General features: G+C 36.0%; 1 protein-coding gene across 1 annotated transcript; it reads right to left on the bottom strand.

Annotated features, from left to right (window-relative positions):
• Positions 1-405: 405 nt before the first annotated feature.
• Positions 406-2,692, bottom strand: LOC145096034 (uncharacterized). The gene is made up of 2 exons (XM_079033815.1): positions 2,093-2,692; positions 406-528 (listed from the first exon to the last, which is right to left on the bottom strand). The coding sequence occupies exons 1-2, from the start codon at positions 2,690-2,692 to the stop codon at positions 406-408; spliced, it is 723 nt and encodes a 240-aa protein (XP_078889941.1).
• Between the last annotated feature and the right edge of the window lie 20,943 nt (positions 2,693-23,635).

Here is a 23,635-nt window from a genome sequence, read left to right on the forward strand (position 1 = left end):
GTTTCCCACTCTTTGACAAGCATCACATTCTTTGACAAATTGGGTTGCATCTTTAAAAATCGTGGGCCAATAGAACCCAATGTCAAAGATCTTCTTTGCAGTGTAGTGTGCTCCATGATGTCCACCCATGGGCCCGCTATGACAATGCTCTAATATCTTCCGTCTTTCATTCCCGAACACGCATCTTCATATGATCCCATCCGCTCAGCTTTGGAAAAGATATGGTTCATCCCAAAAGTAATATTTTATCTCGGAAAAGAATTTCTTCTTTTGTTGACTTGTTAGATCTTTTGGGATGTAACTGCTAGCTAAGTAGTTAGCTATATTTGCAAACCATGGTTCTTCTCCCACGGCCACCATAATATACTCGTCCAGAAAATTATCGCCAACTCTATCTTCGCGCAATTACGGGTTTTCAAGCCTTGACAAGTGGTCAGCTGCTACATTCTCCATTCCCTTCTTGTCTCGTATCTCTATGTCAAACTCTTGAAGAAGTAGCACCCATAGTATCAGTCTTGGCTTGGCATCCTATTTAGCAAACAAATACTTGATAGTTGAGTGGTCAATAAAAACAGTAGTTTTGGATAAAACCAAGTAAGGGCGGAATTTGTCAAAGGCATACACCACAGCTAATAATTCTTTTTCAGTGGTGGTGTAATTCTCTTGGGTTGGATTTAGAGTCTTGCTAGCATAATATATGGGTCGAAAGTGCTTATCAACCCTTTGACCAAGGACAGCTCCTAATGCAAAGTCACTAGCATCACACATAATCTCAAAGGGTAAACTCCAATTTGGTGCAACAATGATCGGGGCATTAGTTAATTTTTCCTTTAAAAATTCAAATGCCTCTAAACACTCTTTAGTAAAATTAAATGGTACGTCTTTTAATAAAAATTGTGTTAGAGGTCTAGTTATTTTGGAAAAATCTTTTATGAAATGCCGGTAAAAACCCACGTGTCCTAGAAAACTTCTAATGCCTTTTACATTAGTTGGTGGGGGTAATTTGGCAATGGTGTCAATCTTTGCCCTATCCACTTCAATTCCCATTTTGGAAACCTTGTGGCCCAAAACTATACCCTCCTTGCCCATAAAGTGACATTTCTCCCAATTGAGGACCAAGTCGGTTTTTTCACACCTAGCAAGCATTAAGTCAAGATTTGTGAGACAATCATGGAAAGAACATCCAAAAAACGGAAAAGTCATCCATAAAAACTTACATGAATTTTTCCACCATATCGTGGAATATGGCTGTCATACACATTTAAAAAGTCGCGGGTGCATTGCATAGCCCAAAGGGGATGCGTCTATAAGCAAAAGTCCCACTTGGGCAAGTAAATGTGGTCTTTTCTTGGTCCATTGGGTCTATGGGTATTTGGAAATAACCCGAGAATCCGTCTAGAAAGCAATAGTAACTATGGCCCGATAGTCTTTCTAACATTTGATCAATAAAAGGTAAGGGAAAATGGTCTTTACGAGAGGCATCATTTAGCTTTCGATAATCAATGCACACTCTCCAACCGGTTACCGTTCGTGTCAGAATTAGCTCGTTCTTTTCTTTGGTTATGACCGTCATCCCTCCTTTCTTGGGCGCCACTTGGACCGGACTCACCTACGGACTGTCGGAAATGGAATAGATAATTCCTGCATCTAAGAGTTTAACCACTTCCTTCTTGACTACTTCTTGCATATTTGGGTTTAACCTTCTTTGGTGTTGTACAACCGGCTTTGCTCCTTCTTCCAGATTGATCTTGTGGGATCAATAAGATGGGCTTACTCCCTTGATGTCGGTGATGCTCCATGCTATGGCCCGCTTCCGCTTCTTCAACACTTGCACGAGCTCTTCCTTTTCAGAATTGGACAGGTCAGAGGCTATGATTACAGGCTTTTGGTTGCCTTCTTCAAGGAAAGCATACTCCAAATGTTCTGGTAAAGTTTTGAGCTCAGATTTTTGGTTCTGACTGTTGGACTCGCCGAGTGCAGGTAAGGTAGTCGGCGAGTTTGTGGCTATATTCACGACTTCTGCCTTTTCTAAGGAAGAACTCGGCGAGTAGATCGGTCCTACTCGGCGAGTAGGGCTGTCAATTTGCTTTACCAATTCTTCAAAATCAGCTTCTTCCAGCAGCCTTTCAATCTCCATTAGGTCTTTTTCTGGATCAAATTCTTCATCATCAGTTGTGAACTTGCTGGAATCTACACTTATGCATTCCTCCAATAATTCGTCAAGCATATCAATTGAGAATGCCGTGTCATCGCTTTTCCTTGCATACTTCATAGCGTGGTCTAGCCCAAATGTGACTGAATCTTCTCCTACCCGCAAAGTGAGCTTCGAGTCCCTCATGTCTACTATAGCACTTGTCGTGTTGAGGAAGGGCCTTCCAAGGATGATTGGAACTTGTGGATCCGCCTCCATGTCTAGAATGATAAAATCAACGGGAAAGACGAATTTGTCCACCTTGACTAGTAAGTCTTCGCATATACCTCTTGGGAAGGTGACTGTCTTGTTTGCCAAGTGAATTGCCATGCGAATTGGCCTTGGTTCCGGGAGATCCAGCTTCTTAAAGAATGAATATGGCATTAGGTTCACACTTGCTCCCGAATCGGCTAATGCATGAATCGCAGCCAAGTTGCCAAATTGGCAAGGTAAAGTCAAACTCCCCAGGTCACCCTTCTTCTTTGGTAGCTTATTTAGCATAATGGCTGGGTTCGATTGTGATTATCTTATGTGATATTAGTGTGCTAAAATTCAGTTTTGCTTGGGGGCAAGCAAAGGTCAAGTGTGGGGTATTTTGATATGGGCATAGTTAGTTATAAAATTCATGCATTATCTTAATACTTTATGTTGTTTTTGTCTCATTTAATGAACCAAAGGTTCTTAATTAGCTTAAATATTTCATTTTCAGCAACAAAGACATGCTCGAAAGGAAAATGAAGCGGAATTGGCGATTGGACGCTTGGATCTTGGATTTTGAAGAAAGAAGGATGTTGCTGGACAGCTTGACCCATTGTTAGTGTTTTGGCCATATCTCATGAACTGTAACTCCGATTGACGAGATTCAAAATGTTCTGAAAACTAGACACAATTTTGGACAACTTTTGTGTTTTGAGAAAATGCTGATTCCAAACAGACTCGGCGAGTAGGTCATCAACTCGCCGAGTTGGTCAGAAGTTTCGCGATTCTTGACTTTGTCTTGTCGCACGCGGGATTTTAAGTGATGGACTCGGCGAGTAGCCCCTTTTTTCATAATATATATATATATATATATATATATATATATATATATATATATATATATATATATATATATATATATATATATATATATATAGAAACACTTCTCATTCGAACCCGAACGAATGGGGGAAGTTTAGGACGATTTTTGGAGGCTAGAACGGTTCTTAGAAGCTGTGGTTTTCGAGATTTCAACCTAGATATCAAATTGGAAGAAGATCAAAGGCAATAACACACTAATTTTATCTTAATCTTTTGCATAAACCATGTTTCAATCATTAGATTATGTTTTTAGTTTGTTATTTGCTGTAGATATGAGCTAAAACTCATAACTTTTGTTTAGGATAGATGATTTGTGATTATGGTTTGATTTATGGTAGGATTGATTTAATATTGGTGATTTTGTTGACTCTAGCTTGTTAAAGAACCTTATGTGTGAATGATAACTATTTTTCTGTTAATAGGAAGATAATTGAGCTGCATGAACATCTCTTAGTTGTTAACCTCATATGTTTATGTGACCACTTTATCATATGTCTAAGATTAATGAACATGAAACTAGAATTAATAAGAAAAATAGGTAAATTCATGTGTGAGCTTGTGTGATGACCATCAACAAGAGGTTAACTAAAGGACCAAATTAGTTAACCATTACAAGTCTAAATTAACCTGAATAAATAACCTAGTGAATTGAATTAAATTAGACAATTGGCCACTGTTTGAGTTAGTTTGTTCTCTAAGGATTAGTGCATCGAACGTGAATCTAATCACTTGAATCGGTAGCCAATAAAAGAATTAATCCATTGCACTATTACCATAATATAAACCATAGGATCAATTGAGTTGAACTAAACAGAAGTTCCCTTCGTTATTGAATTTAGTAGAATCTTTGTTTATCTAGTTCTTAGTTTCTTAGTTTAAATTTTAGTTAATTGTATAAGTTTCTAGTCTTGCAAAACTAGAGAAACCCCCTTTCTATTACTTGTTTTATTTAGATAATATTAGCATTTATTTTAATTGTTTACCGTTCCCTGTGTTCGATACCCTACTTGCTTGAACTATATTACTAATTGATAGGTACACTGCCTTTCGTGTGTTTATTTTGTGTCTAAGTTAGTAGGATTAAAACTAGTTCGTTTCACACACATCAAGCTCACACATGAATTTACTCAATTTTCTTATTAACTCTAGTTTCATGTTCATTAATCCTAGACATATGACAAAGTGATCACATAGCATATGAGGTTGATAATTAATAGATGTTCATGCTAGTCAATTACCTTCCTATTATCAGAAAATTAATTATCATTCACACATAAGGTTCTTTAGCAAGCTAAAATAACAAAAATCACCAACTTTAAGTTAATCCTACCAATAATCAAACCATAGTATCAATTTCGTATCCCCAAACAGAAGTTTAAGAGTTTTAGCTCATGATTGAAGTAAATAACAGCAAACAAACAGATTCTAATTGTTTAACCATAATGAAAAACAAAAGATTAAGTAGAATGATGAAATTTACCTCAAATCTCCTACGGAATTAGATTCTAGCTTGTTTCTTCGTCCTCTAGGGTTTTTCTGACTCTTTAATCGCAACTAACCTCTTCTGAATCGTTCCAGAATTCTTCCCCATCGTTCTAGGAAGTTATCTTTATATATGCGAAATGACTCGTCGAGTCAGGTTCCGACTCGTCGAGTCCTTCTCTCAGTCCCCGTATGCGATAAGTCTCTGGGTCTCCGAGCCTTTATCTTCTCGAATATTCGTGTGGACTCGCCGAGTAGTCGACCCTACTCGCCGAGTAGGTGTTATTTTTAGTGTTTTTTCTTCTTTATTCCATTCTCGAGCTCTCAACCCCTTCTCCTGCTTCCTTTTGCTTCCAAGCTTCACTTTTGGACTGATAACATAATTCAAACACTTTTAAGTACCTTTTGTCCATGAAATGCAATAATTTAGCTAATAATTGAATAAAAATCAACACTTAATATGAACTAAATATGCACATATCAATACACATGATTGGAAAATCTGGGATCAAAAAATCTAAGAGGTTTTTCCATAAAAATGGTGTCAGTAAGGTTGCCATTTAAGAAGGCATTTTTAACATCTAGTTGATGATGATCCCATTTATTTAGCGTGACAAGTAAAAGAACAATACGCACGCTAGATTCTGTGACAACATGACTAAAGGTGGTAGAGTAATCGATGCTGGGGACTTGAGTAAAACATTAAGCAACCAAATGTGCTTTAAATCTGTCAACAATGCCATCAGAATAAATTTTGGAACGAAAACCCCATTTAGAGCCAACAACATTAGTATGTATAGGATGAGGAACAAGAACCCATGTGTCATTTTTATGTAATGCAACCACCTATTCAGTCATTGCATCAAGCCATTTAGGATTTTTAGCTATTGATTTATAACCACGAGGTTCATTATGGGAGAATAATGCTTGATGAATAGGCAAAGAGGAAAGATGAGATAAATTAGCAAAATGAAGAGGTTTGAAGATACCATTGTGTGACCTCATAACCATTGGATGTAAAGAGGATGAAAGCTGTCTATGCGGAGCTGGTTGTGTCGAACGTGGCTGAGAAGGCGTCGGTGGCGATGGTGGTGCAATAGATACGACAAGCACTTGAAATGCATCATAATTAGTACATAAGGGACACATGTCATGTGATGTGGATGGAGCTGATGAGGGCGTCAAATATGGTGTAGTCACAACAGGTGACGACAAAGAGGATGCTTCCAGGTTTCGAGAGGAAGACGGGGATAAACCATCACAATATGTAAAGAATACAAGTTGTGTAGGTTCAAACATTAGAGAGACACCTATAAAGGGATAACAACTTTCATCGAATTGAGCATGACATGTGATATAAATGCGCCTTGTTGAGAGATCCAAGCACTTGTATGCATTATATTGAGCAGAATACCCAATGAACACACAAGGAGAACTTCTAGGTGCAATTTTATGAGTGGAGTAATCTCGAAGATAGGGATAAAAACAACTCCCAAAAACTTTGAAGTTCCCATAATTTGGTGAAGAGAAGAACAGAAGGTGTTATGGAGATTTATTATCCAAAAGCTTAGTCGGAAGACGATTTATGATATATGTAGCTAAACAAAACACATGATCCCACATGGTGGCAGGAACATGAGCGTTGAACATCATGGTAAGACCGGTTTCAGTGATGTTTTGATGCTTTCTCTCAGCACGCCCATTTTGCTGAGGTGAATAAGGGCAAAATAGTAGATGATGTGTGTCATTGCTTGTAAATAAAGCATTTACACGGTTATTAACAAACTCAGGGCCTCCATATGATTGAAAAAAATTTAATTCTATAGCATAATGGAGTTTGAACAAGGTTGACAAAGGCTTGTAAGGTCACATAAAGATCAAATTTATCCTTAAGAGGATAAAACCATGAGAACCGTGAAAAATCATCAATAAACACAACATAATAACGATACCCATCTTTAGAGATAACACGTGCATGTCCCCATAAATCAAAATGTATTATATCTAAAACATGCAAAGACCATTTAGGTTTAAGATCAAATGGTAAACGTTTACTTTTGGATAATTGACATGAAGCAGAAACAGTTGGTTGTGGTACTAAAGAAGTCACTGATAAACAACCAACTTTATTAAGTAAAGAAACAATATCAAATGAAGCATGTCCTAACGATGCCAAAGGTCATAAGATGCCTTTAAACGCCTAGAAGAAATACTAGCCAAAAAAGCATGTCGACCTTCTTGAAGCACATATAATCCATCCATACTTGTGCCATAAGCTAGAGGTTCCTTTGTAACCCAATTATGAATTGTAAACACGCCATTAGAAAATAAGACATCAACAAGGTTGTCATTAGTAAGCTAGCTAATTGACAGAAGATTTTTCGTAAGTTTGGGAACCACAAACACATCAAGTAAATTTATGTTGAGAGATATAGTAGATGTACCGGTATAAGAAATAGAGGAGAAATTACCATTACCAAAAACAACCCCGTCGTTACCTGTCACACCCCAAAACCAAGAACGGCAGAAACGTTCTGAGGCGGAGGACATCATGTAAAGTATCACAACAATGCAAAGTAGTAAACAAGCAACAACATCATCCATTGCATTAATAGTATAATTTTAATTACAAGTGTGTTCATTCATAGTACACAACAACATAATGAATAATCAAAATAAAAGACGAGTCTGAACTGCTCCGTCTTCACAAAACCCGGTCGTTGTACCTGTCTATGTGTGACCTGAAAATACAAGTTATTTTAAAAGCGAGTATCAACTAAAAAGCTGGTGAATTCATAAGTATTAATGTGTCTTTGATTTGTAAAACTTGTAATGAAAGACTTGAAATTGTTTTGAAAGAAAGTTCGTATAAGTATGAAAATGTTTGTAAAACAACTGTAAACGTTTGAAAACCCCTAGAAATCCCTATGATTTCTACCAGTATAAAAGGAAGTCTTCTACCAAGACCTAACTGTTTTGAAAGTAGTCTTCTACCAAGACCCTATTGTTTTGTAAGTATCCTTCTACCAAGACCCGATTGTACAACTATTATTATTATTATCTAACCTACCTCATCGATTATGTGAATATGACACATAGTAAAGGTATTAATAATATATTGACTGGAGTTTTATATCCTTTTGTAATTGTCGTAAGTACTGTAGCATTTGTAATAAGTGACTACTTTTGTACTGGGTTGCCTTAATTGAGGGTTAAGGTATAATGTGATGGCTAGATCCCAGGCTAGACGCTCCCCTGTCAAAGAGATTTTGGGATCCACACGCGACCCCCACATGATTGCAAGCCGCGAAAATCCACATTACTATGATCATGTATACCCAATATAACTATCACTAATGCGTTAGTGATTCATTGGTATAGTTAGATCCTTAAATCGTTCCATGCTATAGCACCTAGTTATGTCTGTTCTATTGTCGTATATCTAATCGTACTCGTGTAAGCGTATCTATGTAAACGTACTCATGTAAGTGTATCTATGTAAACGTACTCATATAGGCGTAATCATGTAAGCATATCTATGTAAACGTGCTCATGGAAGCGTATCTATGTCAACGTACTTATGTAAGCGTATCTATGTAAATGTACTCATGTATATGTATCTATGTAAATGTAGTCATGTATATGTATCTATGTAAATGTACTCATGTAAGCGTATCTATGTCAACGTACTTATGTAAGCGTATCTATGTAACATGTAATGTATTAGTATAGACCCATGAATGAACTGACTCTTGTGTGATTCCCTGTACTTGGAATGGTAAGTAGTATCTCTTAACTATACCTATAATAGTTACTAATGGTGTACATGTATAAGTGAAGTATGCCTTTGCTACCCAAAGGTACTAAACTGACTGGGGAAAACTTTTATGTCTCTATATGTATACATGATATATAACTGATGGTTAAACGACCTTTAGACGGATACCCGATACCCACCAGACCACATCCCAACGGGGAAAAGGAAATAGAGTGGGTTAGCCTTCCTAAGTCCTTTAAACATTACTTATATAACTATACATATACAGGGATGCATTTGATAATATAAAAGCATAAAAGAAGTTTTGTAAAACCTTTGAAAAAGATTAATATCTAAGAAAAGATCGACTTGATGTCAATTTATAAAACGGTTTGAAAGTATTTGTTTGATTAAACAGTTTAAGTATAAAGAAACCTTTGTTTGAAACACAATTGTAAAAGAGTTTGAAATGAAACATATAGTGTATAATAAATAGTTTAATAAAGAGTTTTAAACATATAAACCGTTTATGAAAATCATTTGAAGAAATCCGTTTGGTAAAACGATTAACGTATAGTAAATCCATTTGCATGTTAGTTATTAATCACATGTGATTGATATAATAACTAGCATGTGTCAACTTGTATCCCCCCCCCATAAAGCATTTAAAAACATTTAGAAACATTTAAAAGGTTAATTCAAGGGGTATGAACTCACCTGCAGTGAGCGGATCGAAAGGACGTGTTGGATAAGTGCTTGGTCTCAAGTGAAGACTTAGACACACACAATGATCCTAATTACATATGAAGACATATGTATATAAACAATAGTGATTTTAACACTAATTAAACATGTATAAACATCCTATTGTGAGGAAAATACTTTGGTCAAGTGCTAGGAGGCTATCGGGTTGCAACAAATGAGTGCGAGGCCTCATTCGGGAGTTTATGGTCCAAAGACCATGTGTGTTGGAGTTTACGGCCCAGGGGAGTAAAATCCTGGCCGTAAACTCTCAATTGGTCACCAAAACTGGCTTAAAACTCTAAGGGATTAAGTGGTTAAGTGTTCCAAAGCTTTAACCAAGTGTTTGGGTGGGTTTAAGGTCCTAAAATGACCTAGTATGGTGTTCAAGGCCCTGGGAACACTCCCCCATGAGTTTACGGCCGTAAACTCATGGTAAGGAGTACCATTTCGTGTATTGGGGTCCCTAGTTTAATGGTTTAAGGTTCTATGCTAATATCCAAGGCTTACTAGGGTGTTAGGGTGTCATTTGCACCCTTAAAAGGGGTTTACGGCCCAAGAACACGCCTTGGCCGTAAACTCCTTGAATCCCTTGATTTCTTATGTTTTCTAAGTCCTAAACATGATAAAATTAGTGCACAGTGAGTTGGATCAAGAGTACTTACGATCTAGGAGCTTGAATGGTCAGTTTTGGCCAAGAACACGAGTGTGTGCTCTATGTGTTCTTGGTGAAACTGAAAATCTACAAAATGGAATGATTTCACGGATGAAATCTTGTAAGATTACTAGTTCATGCAAGATATCAACTAGTTAAGACAATTTGCTTACGAGTTTTGAAGATCGGGATGATACTTGAGAGGATTTGGATCAAATGGAAGGAAGGAATGAACAAATGGCCACCCTTTCACCATATAGGCAAGAGTTTACGGCCCACGTGGAGTTTACGGCCGTAAACTCCTATGTGCTGGCCGTGAACTCCTTGCAAGGATGTTTAAGGTCAATTCTTTGAGCTATAACTTCAGCCGATAAACCCCGACACTTATTCCTTAAGTGTACAAGGCTCAGGACGCTCAAATAAACTCCTAATTGTGCTAAAAGATAACAGCAATGAGTTTGACTTTCAAAGAAGTGTTAGGCTGAACTGGATGGAAAATTTCGGGTTGTCACATTACCAGAATAGGTGGAGACCGAATCCAAGTTTGAAGGGGAGGAGGTCTTCTGTGATGATACACCCAAATCAAAAAAACTAATCTAGAACATTTGGTGAAATATTGCATTGAGCATTAAATGCTTGGGCTAAATTTGCATTAGGAGATGAAAGAAGGAGTTACAAATTTGGGTAAATCAGGGAACTGATTGGCATAATGACCCTTATTTCGACATAATTGGCAATGAGGATGTCTTTGAGAGAACCCTGCACGCCCACGTCTATGAGAAGATCCTCCTCGTGAAGATCCACGACCACAAGTGTTGGTGGAATAACCACAACCAAAAGATGTAGTAGTAAAAGCAACAGGAGGAGGCGTAGTTGGAGTGAGGCTAGCTAAGAAAAGTGCATGACTTTCGGCTTGAAAAACAAGATCACAAAAGGATATACCTCTATCTTGAGATGAAAGCAGTCGTTGGGGAGCAAAGAACATCTCGAATTCAGAATCGAGACCAGACAAGAACCAATTGATCTTATCAGATTCTTCAATAGGATGGCCACTAGAGCTGAGTTGATCACAGATAGCCTTTAATTTCCATTTATATTCAGAAACGATGGAGGAACCCTTTTCAACTTGACGAAGAGAATCTCTCAATGTGTTTGTTCGTTTAACAGAGTCATGGTTGTAAGTTCTCTCTAAAGCAGTCCAAACAGCACAAGCAGTGTCATGGCCAAAGGTCTCGGACATAGATTCCTCAGATAAGGATGATTGAATGAGAGTAAGAGCGCGTTGATCAATAGTGAGCTACGAAGTATATGCTAGATTTGGGGAAGAGGCATCATTGACAACAATGATGGCAAGTGGAGCAACCACAGATCCATCAATACAACTAGTTAATTTTGATAAGCCAGAAGTGGCAACATTTGACAACACCATAGGAGATTGTTTAAGGAAGAAAGCTTAATACTAAGCATATTGAGAATGGTAACAAGGGGAATAGGAGCATCAGTGGAGTCACTAGTGGTCATGGTGAAGAAAAGGGAGACAAAGAAAAAAAGAAGAGAAGCCACTAGTGGTCATGGTGAAGAAAAGGGAGACAAAGAAAAAAAGAAGAGAAGCCAGAACCTTTGGTTATGCTGATATCATATTAAGGTTATGAAAAAACACCGTAAATGGTGTTTGATATATTGAAGAGTATATATAATACAAGTTTACAATAATAAAGGAAATACAAACTAATTTCCTAAGTTATTGGATCTTGAGAGTATCATATTCTATAAACCTACAAAAGAAGTTTGATATAGACACAAAGTAATAGTGATTACTTTATTTTAATTTATTTTTTTCTTTTCTATTTACTATGATAAGATATCCAGATATTTATTATTTTACAAAACAAGCATTTAAATTTTAAATTTTACTTTAAACTTTTTAGATTCAGTATGTTTTTTTAAATAAAATATTAATACTAACTAGTCATAATATTTACGTTTAGAAGGTTTACTGAAAAATAATTTTTTAATTTTTTTTGTGGACGTGTACACATTTAAAAAAAAAACAATATTATCAAAAAGAAAACATTCGATTTTCATTATTAAAAAGTTAAGATGTTCATATAAAAAGTGATTCGTTGAAAAAAATTATTTTTTAAAAAATTCTTCACAGTTAAGAGGCACAAATATATTAAATTTGTATGCTTTATGATCTATTTTAGTATTTTAGGCTAAATATGATTTACGAAAGGCTTCGATAAAACACATTAATAGTTTCTTATTTTATTTAATGATAATTTGTAGTCGTAACTTAAAGTTTAAGAGTTATAAAGGCTAACTTTTATATAAATAAAAGAGGCTAAAAGAAAATTTTAAAATTATAATTTGTAGTTAGCAATATGCGACCTTGAACACAACAACAATAGGTAACCTTTTAGGAAAATAATTTCTTGATGCCGACTAGGGTCCCGTGATGCATTTGAAGTTAAAATTTTTTGGACGATTGCCAATTATAGTAAAATCATAATTATACTCAATTTAGTTAATCAAACCGGACACCAAACCGAAAATAAAGTTTTTAACATGATAACTTAATAAATCTTAATATTTCTAAAATAATGTAAATATGGAAACAAATTTAAAAGAAAAAAGTTTAAAAAATAAGCAAAAGTTAACTACGAGGCAACGAACTATTTTATCTACGTTAAGAAAGCAAAATCCTATCTAATAAATGAAAATACTTTTGTCACTTGTTATCTTCTCCTTCATTTTGACAAATGTCATTTTCTAGGATTTTTAAAATTGTTATTTTCCACTTGTCATTTTTTGGGGAATTCTTGATTTTCTTAAAATAAATTTTTCAAAAAATTCTAATAGGTTATATATGTAAGGTTATCATTCCATTAATTTGATAATAAATTCTCATAAATGCTTTAAATGATTTGATTTCATTCATAAATACTTCAAAAGATTACATTTTACTAAGGAAAAACATTATTTTATAAAATATTTATTGTTTATATATATTAATATTAAATTTTTATTTTTAATAAACCCGTGTAATATATGAGTTTCACACCTAGTAAAAAATATATACATTTTAGTATAAAGAAAGGTGAAAACAGTTACATACAAGTTACCATATGATAATACATATATTTTACATGGGTTATACGTCATTAATATATTAAATTTTTATTTTTAATAAACCCGTGTAATATACGGGTTTCACACCTACTAAAAATATATACATTTTAGTATAAAGAAAGGTGAAAACAGTTACATCCAAGTTACCATATGATAATACATATATTTTACATGGGTTATACGTCATTAATATGTAGTCATAAAGAGTGAAATAGTTGATCTATGTGATAATTAATAATAAAAACAAAAGAAAATGACAAAAATAGCCATTTACACTAATTACATTATAAAAATAACCAAAAAAACCGAAGTTGCAAAAATAGCCTTGAATTTCACAGATGGAATAGTCCCATCTGCGAAATGGGCTTTCCATCTGCGAATGTACAAGCAGCTAAAGCACAACTGTGATTTAGCTGCTTGTACATTCGCAGATGGAAAAGTCCATCTGCGAAATGACGATCCCATCTGCGATTTCCCCTAGTTTTTGGCTATATAAATGTTTTTTTTCTCCATTCTTCACTCTTCTCTACACAAAAACTCTCTCTATCCTGGGGCTATTTTCGCAATTTCGGCTAGTTTTTGAAGAAAATGGAGGATTATATCAACAATCCCGCAAATATGGTTAGATTTTAACTCTTTTAATGTTTTAACTCTTTATTATTTTATCATTTATTGTATTATTTAGTGTAAAAAAAATAGAAATTATAATGTTTATGAAAGGGTAATTTTGTTGTATTTGATAGTTTTAATATTTCTTTAGTATACTTGAACTTTAAATACTATTTTGTTAGTGGTTGTTTGAATGTACAAGTAGAGACTGCGTAGAGTGTGCATCGGGTGGTTTTACATTTGATAAAATGGTTATAATTTGCTCATTTTTTAAAATTATTAGTTAAATAAATTGTTAGAATAATGTTTACAATTTGTTATTTTTGTTGTTTGTTTAGTTGTGTATAACTTGAAAAATAGTATATTCTTATCGTATAAATATAAAGTGAAAAGTAGTTAAATTACAGTATGTGCAAAATAGTCGTTTGTATATATATTTGTCGTATAAGTATAATATTTGTATAAGTTGAAAATTTGTCGTATATATATTGTTAGAAATTGTTTGTATTTGTCGTATAAGTTGAAAATTTGTATATATTTGTCGTATAACTTGCAAAATTGTTAATTTGGTTGTCGTTTTATTTGAAAAATTGTTTGTTTATATGGTTATAAAATATTAGTTTATATAATTAGAAAGATAAAAATTGTTTATATATTTGTCGTTTAAGTTTAAAATTTGTTTAACAAAATGTTTATATATTTGTGTATGATATTGTTTTTATCGTAAATATATCTGTTGTATAACTTGGAAAATTGTTTATATATGTGTATGTTATTGTTTTTTATCGTAAATATATAAATTATTAATTAAGAATTTGTATTTGCATTACTAAAATTATTATTGTTTATGTACTTATTGCAGTTCATAATCATATATTTTAAAAACAAAATATTTTTTAGTTCTCTAATTTGTTTTTTTGTTTTTTTGCAGCATGATTTTAGTTTTATCAATATGAAAGCAATTGTGAACTTAAAAGGCTCGGGCGGTAGTATATGGGAAGTATTTGAAGTTTTAGATGGTGTCAGGCGTGCCATTTTTAGAGATACCGTATTTGGTTATTCGATGGATGTCCCTCGTTTACAAGGGGACAGATTGTTGTTCCATAAAATATTCCTTCATCAGATCCGGCCGGACTCTGTTTTATCTCCAGATGGAATAAAACGATTATATTTTAGAGTAGGCAATACGAAAATGGTTTATAGGCCGAAAGAGTTTTGTTTGATAACCGGCTTCAATTTTGGGGAGTATCCAAAAAACATCGAGAAAAAAGCGTCGGAAAAATTATTAACTAGTAAAAAAAGATGTTTATTGCGTGAGCGGCTATTTCTGGACCATACCAATAGTTTGGTGAAAATCGGGGACCTGAAACATTTAATTTTAAATCGAACATTCTTAGAAGTTGACGATGTTGATGCAGTTAGAGTATGTTTGATATACCTTTTGTGTGAAGGTTTTTTGGGAAAAGAAATTAATGATCGGGGGCCACAAGATTGGTTTTTTTTTTGCTGAGAATTTGGATCTCTGGAACAGGTATATATTGTTTACGTTAAAAGTTTTATTTTATTAAAGTTATAATTTATATAAAAACCAATTTTGTTTTTTGTTTTGTTAGTTTCGCTTGGGGTAGCTATCTTTTGGATTTTACTTATGTTGACCTTGAGGATACATGGAACAAAATAAATAATTATTTATCACTTCCTGAGCGTCGTCAAACTTTAAAGTACTCTGTCTCAGGATTTACGGCTCCAATAAGGGTATAAAAATTTTCTTATATTTAAATTGTTTTATTGTTATGTTTTTTATTTTAATTTTAACTTTTATTACTGTAATTGTAAAAAATTGTACATATGGATATATGAGATGTTTCCGGCTGTTCGTGCATGCGGATTTGTATTGAGAAAAAATAAAGACATGTCTCGGATGAAACGATGGAGTGGAACAAAAAAAAATTGAAATGGGTTGACGTGAACAATATTTTTTCAAAGATACAGGTTTATAAATTTTTCGTTTATTATTAATAAACTTGATTATTATACTTTTATATGCATTTTTAATATGTTTACTTTTTTAGGAGGGGCAACCACCAAGACAAAACATGTTACCGAGTGATGGTGAGATGACATCTTGTTATTATATGTCATTTCAAGAGTATGTATATGGTGAAGGGAAACCAGTTCCATCCCCAGTATGGGACCATTTTAGGAGACAAGACGAATCTTCGTCTAGTATGTCGTCCAGTGATCGCTCTCATGGTAGAGGTAGGGGCAGTGGGAAACACAACCTATACAAGGTGTTGAAACGGCTACAAGAACTGGAGCAGCATGTGTTTATGAACCGACAACCTACAGAGGTTTTTGTTGAACAAGTGAATACTGAACAATTTTGGAATGACATTACTTTTGAGGATCCTATAGTGTCACAAAGAAAATATGATGAACAGGTTAGTTACACGCTACATTATTTTTTAAATTTTATTAACATATATGAATACCTGTGTTCATATTTTATATTTGAAAATATAGGTTGTACAAGATGAAGTGATGAGTAAAAACAATACAACTGAAAATATTTTTGGTGATATTGAAGACGACAAGGTTGTTATAGATATTACCTTTACGATTTTAATAATTACTTTTTAATGTGTCTTTTGTTATTAAGTATAAAGTTTTATTTTTAATGTAGGTGTTGGAGGAGAGGAATGACTATGCGGGGAACAAATTTGATGATGATGTGTTTGATGTAAATGATTATAGTGAAGTTAAAGAGGTTCTTATACTTACATTAATTTATATTTTGTTTTTAGTAGATTGAAACATTTTTTTAATTAGAGATTATTGCTTATTAAATTAGGTGTCGGACGAAGACGAAATAATAATTACGGGAATTGTAGATTATTTTGATGAGTATGGTGTTGATGGCAAAGAAGTTACACCCGATAAACCGAGGACTCGAAAACCATCACAATATGTGTGCCCTCCTTACAACGAGGTATTCGTTTTATTTACAAACTCATAATTTTATTTTTATGTGAATTATATGAAAGATAGAGATTTAAACATTTGAATATTGTTTTTAGTTGCACACGACACCGAAGAAAAAAAGAAGAGCAAAAAAGAAGGTTGATATCAAATCAACAAGCCCCGTTCCTCCTCCAGCTTTTGGTGTTGCTCACGTCTTCTCCATGTTGCGCCTGCAACCTTACGTGGCAGGCGGTGAGGTTGTCATCCAAAATTATTTATTTCATTCATATGATGTCCAACATCGTTTGTTTAATTTCGTGTTAGATAGAGATTTTTGGAGCTCATTGTTTGGGCATATACACGACGGATGGTTGGAGTCATCGGTAAATTAATTGTTAATTTATTATTTTAAAAGTAAATTATTTTTTAGTCAATAACAAAAGTATCATGATTTTGTGTAGCATATAACCATTTGGTACCGACTATTGATGGAGAGACGGTTTGAGGGCGACCGACATAAAATAATGCCTCCAAATTTTTTTGTTTCTCATGCTTTGGAAGAAGGGCAGGATTGGAGGGCATTTATGGCTGGTATTGCTACGTACCCCAACTTCATGGTTGCTTGGTGGGATGTCGATACGGTAAACTTAATTGTTTATATTGTAAATATTATCGTTATTTTTGTTATGTTTTTGTATTGTGATGTAAAGAAACATAATTTTATTTTCTGATCCTTATACAGGTCCTATTGCCGATTCATTCATCCCCTAATCATTGGCTATTTGGGGAACTACGATTAGCGTCAATAGAAGTGCATATTTATGACAGTCTTGGTAGAGGGGCTTATGAAAAATTCAAATCTAAAGGAATCTTTACCAAACAAGCTCAAGAATGAATAGACCTCAATAAAAACAAAATCAAAGAGCATAAAGATTGGATAAAAAAGAGTAAGAAGGCAATCAAAACGACTGAAAAATGGCTTGCTGAGAAGGATGAGCAGTTGATACACATTATGGTAAAAAAGGATCATTTGGAAGACAAAATGAGAATTAGGGATGACTATATAACAATGGAGAAAGAGAAGTACCCATTGCAGTTCCCTGAGTTTAAAAATTAGTTACAAAATTTTTGTAATATTATCATGATACAGATTAGGTTGCAAAAGGATCGTTTGTTGTTTTTTTTAAATAATGTCACACCCCGAAACCCAAGGTGGAAAAGTTTTTGAGGCGGACTCCAAGTTGAGTATCATATCCAATGTACATAGTAAGCAAAGTAAACAACCATTACATTACATATAAAGATTTTTACATGTGTTTTAAAGTAAAAAGTATTACAAGTGTGATACATATGTATATATATATATATATAGACAAAAATAAGATGTGTCTTCTACGCAATTCGTCTTCGCCAAAAGGATCATCGGGTACCTGTCTAATACGGACCTAAGAATACAAGCAGTTTGAAAATCAGCATAAAGCTAGTGAGTTCATAAGTGGTTTTGTTTTCTAAAAATGTACGAGTTCCTTTCTGTTTTCTGAATAAGTTACGCACCAAGAAAATCCCATATTTTCTTAAAAGTTGGTTACCCATTCAAAATGTAATGTAAATGATGTATATTGGTTACCAAACCGAAATGTAATGTAAAAGATGTATACTAATTACCAAGCCGAAATGTAATGTAAAAGATGTATACTGAGAATCTGGTTATGTACTAATGTTACCCCAGGAAAATCCCATATTTTCCTAAAAGTTGGTTACCGATCTGAAATGTAATGTAAAAGATGTATACTGAAAACCTGGTTATCCTTGCGAAATGTATTAGTTTTAACATTCACACAAAACTAATAAGTATAAAGTAAACAAATTACTAACCCATTATTACTAACAAGTAAATCTCTGTTATCCAAATTGCGAGTTCCATAACCATACTATAGACTAAATATGGCAATAAGTAGTCCATATCACCTTATGACTTTCGTCACCCTTGAACCTTTCAGTTCGGCTGTAGCTAGCAGCCAGGTGTGGGGTAGTCAGCCCCGTATAGATGTATACACTCAAGTCACGCTCCCTATCTAAGAGATTCTGGTTACGGGTATGGTCCTCCACTCGCGTATCTATGTGGAGTGTTCACCGAGGACGTGTCTCCAATTTATAGGAATAACAAATTTACTAGTAATAATACAATAATCCTCTACTCGCGTATCTCTGTGGAGTGTTACCGAGGACAAAACAGTGTACTAAGTTTCATGTTTAAAAGTTCAGATGTTATGCTTTTAACTGATATAATGTGGAAAGCCATTTGTGAAAATATAAAATATAACATTTTATAACGTTTTTCACAAATAATACGGTAATGTGTTCTGCAAGTTCAAACAGTTATCTGTTATGATTGTCAACGTTAAAAGCATATGAAATATGAAACACAACACATGTAAAACAAGTTTTTGAGTACAAGTATTCCTTGTACTTTGCTTGTATTCCCCCATGAAAACAGTGAAAAACATTGAAAAGGGGCAGGGGTATGAACTCACCAGGCGAGAAAACGTGACAGTTTGAATGCTAAGCGTCGGTTCGGGGCTTGATAACGCGCGAGGTTCCTATGTAATATGAAATGGTATACAAATGTATCTAATTAGACTTTAAATCACTAATTAGATATGATTATACACTCCAATACAAGAAAACACTTCAAATCAAGTGTTTGGAGTGACTCGGGTAACATCTACGGACGTATAGGACTTTGGATAATGTGTTTACTCTTCAAGAGTAAACTCGTCATGGATTTTACGGCCCCTAGACCAACTCCACATGAGTTCACGGCCGTGAACTCATGGATGAGGGTTTTATGTTGCTAAATGGTCAAATAACACTTGAGGAAGGTTGCTATGATTTAATCTAAGGCATAGGAATGAGTTAAACCACCAAAGGAACCATCAAAGGGAGTTTACGGCCCTAAACTAGGAGTTTACGGCCATAAGCTCATATACCTTTCTTATATTAATGATTTGGTGGCCTTAGATCAATCACATGTGATTCAAACAAATTTTACAAGCCTTAGAATGGATTTAGGGCATCATTTGACTAGTTTATGTGATTTTACGGCCCAGGAACCCATTCTTGGGGGGTTTACGGTCGTGAACTCTCAAAGGGATGGTTCTAGAATTTAATCCAAGGCTATTGGTGTGTTTAAGTGGCATTTAAACACTTGAATTTGAGTTTACTCCCCATGAATATGAGTTTACGGCCCAAGCATTTTCTTGGGCAGTAAACTCATGTTTAGTCCTCAAAAATGATGTTCAAGGTGTTCTAAGTCCGATTTGATAAGCCATTAAGTCATATTTAAGCCCCAAAGGTGATTTGGAAGGGTTTTAAGGCTCAAAACCCCCTTTTATGTGTGTTTACGGCCCAAGCATTTTCCAGGGCCGTAAACACATGAACATGGTCCTTTTCCATAGATTAAACTCGAATTTGAAGGCTAAGGATGCTAATCTATGAGTTAGGGAGGTTACCTTGATGAATTGGAGCCTTAATTTGATGATTTTGGACCTTAAGTTTGGATTGAGGAGAAAAGTTGGAGAGAGTAGTGAGAGAGAGAAAAAGCTTCAAATTGAAGTCTTTTGAGCTTTAAATAGGATTCAAGTTCGGCACACGGTGGAATTCTATCCGATACCGACGTTAGATGTGGCTTTTGGTCGCACCCGATTAAGTTACCGTAACCTAATATGGTCGATTCTAAAAATATTCCAATTACTAGAATGGGGTGTTAATATGAGTTCTAAATGCGTTCAGACACCCATTAAGTCATAATAGCAATCTCAAATTAATGACTTGATTTAATATCGTAAACGGAAACGAAATTGAAAATGACGAATGTATTAATGGAAAAACGGTTACAAATGATGGAACGAACTTCGGGTTGTCACATTATCCCCCCGTTAGAGGGAATTTCGTCCCGAAATTCAGAATTAAGATACAAATCATGGATCTGGGAAAAGATGTGGATACTTCTGTTTTATCGAGTCTTCACGCTCCCAAGTGAATTCCGGTCCCCGCTTGGCATTCCAGCGAACCTTCACTATCGGGATGCGACTTTGTTTCGTGCGTTTGATCTCTCGATCCATGATTTCGAATGGTTCCTCCACGAAGTTCAAGTTTTCATTGATCTCGATCTCGTCTAAGGGAATCACTAGGGTTTTATCGGATAAGCACTTCTTGAGATTTGAGACATGGAATATCGGATGGATGTTACTAAGTTCATGGGGTAATCAGAGTTTATAGGCTACCGGACCGATCCTGGCGAGGATCTCGAAGGGTCCAATGTACCTCGGATTAAGTTTCCCACGCTTTCCGAAGTGTAACATGCCTTTCCAGGGAGAGACCTTCAACAAGACACAGTCTCTAACTTGGAACTCCAGAGGTTTCCGTCGGTTATCAGCGTAACTCTTTTGGCGATCTCGTGAAGCTTTCAATCGTTCCCGGATTTGGATGATCTTTTCGGTGGTTTCGCGGATGATTTCAGGACCAGTGAGAGCACAGTCGGGGACTTGGCTCTTAGCTAGCTGCGTGTCCCTACCTCGGCCCAGCACAGAGGGGATCTGCACTTGCGACCGTAGAGGGCTTCAAACGGGGCAACCTTGATACTGGTGTGGTAACTGTTGTTGTACGAGAACTCGATCAAAGGTAAATATGTGTCCCACGACTTGTCGAAATCGATGACACATGCTCTAAGCATGTCTTCTAGGGTTTGGATAGTTCTCTCACTTTGTCCATCGGTTTGAGGATGATAAGCCGTACTCATTTCTAGTTTGGTTCCAAGAGCCTTCTGGAGAGACTGCAAAAATCTGGAGGTAAACCTACTATCTCGATCAGAGATAATGGATGCAGGTACCCCGTGTAATCGGATTACATCTTGGATGTAGATTCGCGTGAGTCTTTCCATCTTGAATGATTCTTTGATCGGAATGAAGTGAGCGGACTTTGTCAAACGATAGACAATTACCCAAATGGTATCATACCCACTCGGACACTTGGGTAACTTGGTGATGAAATCCATGGTAATCATCTCCCATTTCCGTTCGGGTATCTCGGGCTGTTGGAGTAAACCTGAGGGTTTCTGGTACTCGACTTTCACTTTGGCGCAAGTCAAGCACTTGCCCACAAATGTAGCGATCTCGACTGCATGTTTGCTCACAATATTGGTTCTTGAGATCCAAGTACATCTTGTCCAAACCTGGGTGAACAGAGTATCTAGTCTTGTGTGCTTCCTCCATGACAATCTAACTGAATCCTCCGGACTTTGGAATCCAGATTCGGTCCATGAAACAATAGACTCCGTCACCTCTGATATCAAGTTTCTTATCTATTCCCCTCAAGGCCTCGCTTGACACATTCTCAGGTTTAAGGGCTTCTAATTGGGCCTCTCGGATTTGCATGGATAGATGGGAATGGATAGTCATCGTCAGGGTCTTCACTTTTCGGTTTGAACTATCCTTTCGGCTAAGGGCATCTACTACCACATTGGCCTTGCCGGGATGGTAGCGGATTTCACACTCATAGTCGCTGAGTAGTTCTACCCATCATCGTTGCCTCATGTTTAAGTCTTTCTGATCAAAGATGTGTTGCAGGCTCTTATGGTCAGTGAAGATCGTACACTTGGTTCCGTAGAGATAATGTCTCCAAATCTTTAGTGCAAAGACTACAGCTCCTAGTTCCAAGTCATGAGTGTTATAGTTGACCTTGTGTGCCTTCAGCCGTCTCGAGGCATATGCAATCACTTTTCCCCTTTGCATAAGCACACAGCCTAAGCCCTGGTTAGACGCATCACAATAAACAACGAAGTCCTTTGTTCCTTCGGGCAGAGACAGGACCGGTGTGCTACACAAGGCTCGCTTTAATGTTTGGACTGCATTTTCTTGCTTTTCACTCCAACAAAAGGGTATACCTTTCTGTGTCAGAGTGGTTAAAGGTTTGGCGATTCTGGAGAAATTCTGGATAAATCTCCGATAATAGCCGGCGAGACCCAAGAATTGACGAATTTCTGTGGGTGTCTTCGGTGCCGACCAATTCTCTATCGCCTTAATCTTGGAAGGATCCACATGAATACCCTCCTCGCTTACCACGTGACCGAGGAAAGTTACCTTCCGAATCCAGAATTCATACTTGGAAAATTTTGCGTACAACTTTTCGGATTTAAGGGTTTCCAACACTGACCTCAAGTGTTGCTTGTGATCTTCTTTGCTTCTGGAGTAGACAAGTATGTCGTCAATTAACACAATGATGAACTTGTCCAGAAAAGGGCGACACACCCGGTTCATCAGGTCCATGAACACTGTCGGTGCGTTGGTTAGACCGAAGGGCATCACTACAAACTCGTAGTGTCCATACCGAGTCCTGAAAGCTGTTTTGGAAACATCACTCTCATGAACTCGTAGCTGATGGTACCCTGACCTAAGGTCTATCTTTGAGAAGTAGTTGTCTCCCAGGAGTTGATCGAAGAGGTCATCTATTCGCGGAAAGGGATATCGGTTTTTAACGGTCAACTTGTTCAACTCACGGTAGTCAATACACATCCGAAAAGATCCATCTTTCTTCTTTACAAACAATATCGGAGCTCCCTAGGGTGAGGAACTCGGTTGGATGAACCCTTTGCTGAGCAACTCGTTGAGCTGACTAGATAACTCCTGCATTTCTGGTGGAGCTAAGCGATACGGAGATTTGGCTACGGGGGTAGCTCCAGGAATTAGGTCGATGTGAAATTCAACTTGACGTTCGGGAGGAATTCTTGGGAGCTCTTCAGGAAAGACATCAGGAAAGTTGCAGACTTCGGGGATGCTCGCGAGGTCTTTAACTTCCTGTTTCTCGTTAATGACATGGGCTAGGAATGCTTGGCACTCCTTCCACAGAAGCTTTTGAGCTTTGATGCAGGAAATGATACGAAGATTGGAGCTAAGCTTATCGCCATAGATCATGAGAGTCTAACCAGAGGGGAGGTTGAGACGAATGGCTTTTTCGTAACAAAGGATGT

The sequence above is a fragment of the Lactuca serriola genome, chromosome 3 (assembly GCF_051521515.1).
Source record: "Lactuca serriola cultivar US96UC23 chromosome 3, Lser_US96UC23_V15, whole genome shotgun sequence".
NCBI lineage: Eukaryota > Viridiplantae > Streptophyta > Magnoliopsida > Asterales > Asteraceae > Lactuca > Lactuca serriola.

Bases quoted from the DNA above. Each gene is read 5' to 3' on its own strand.
- LOC145096034 (XM_079033815.1), bottom strand. From the start codon at position 2,692: ATGCTAAATAAGCTACCAAAGAAGAAGGGTGACCTGGGGAGTTTGACT. The intron at 529-2,092 runs GTAAAGCAAATT...TTTGCTAAATAG, and splicing joins AAGCTGATTTTGAAGAATTG to GATGCCAAGCCAAGACTGAT.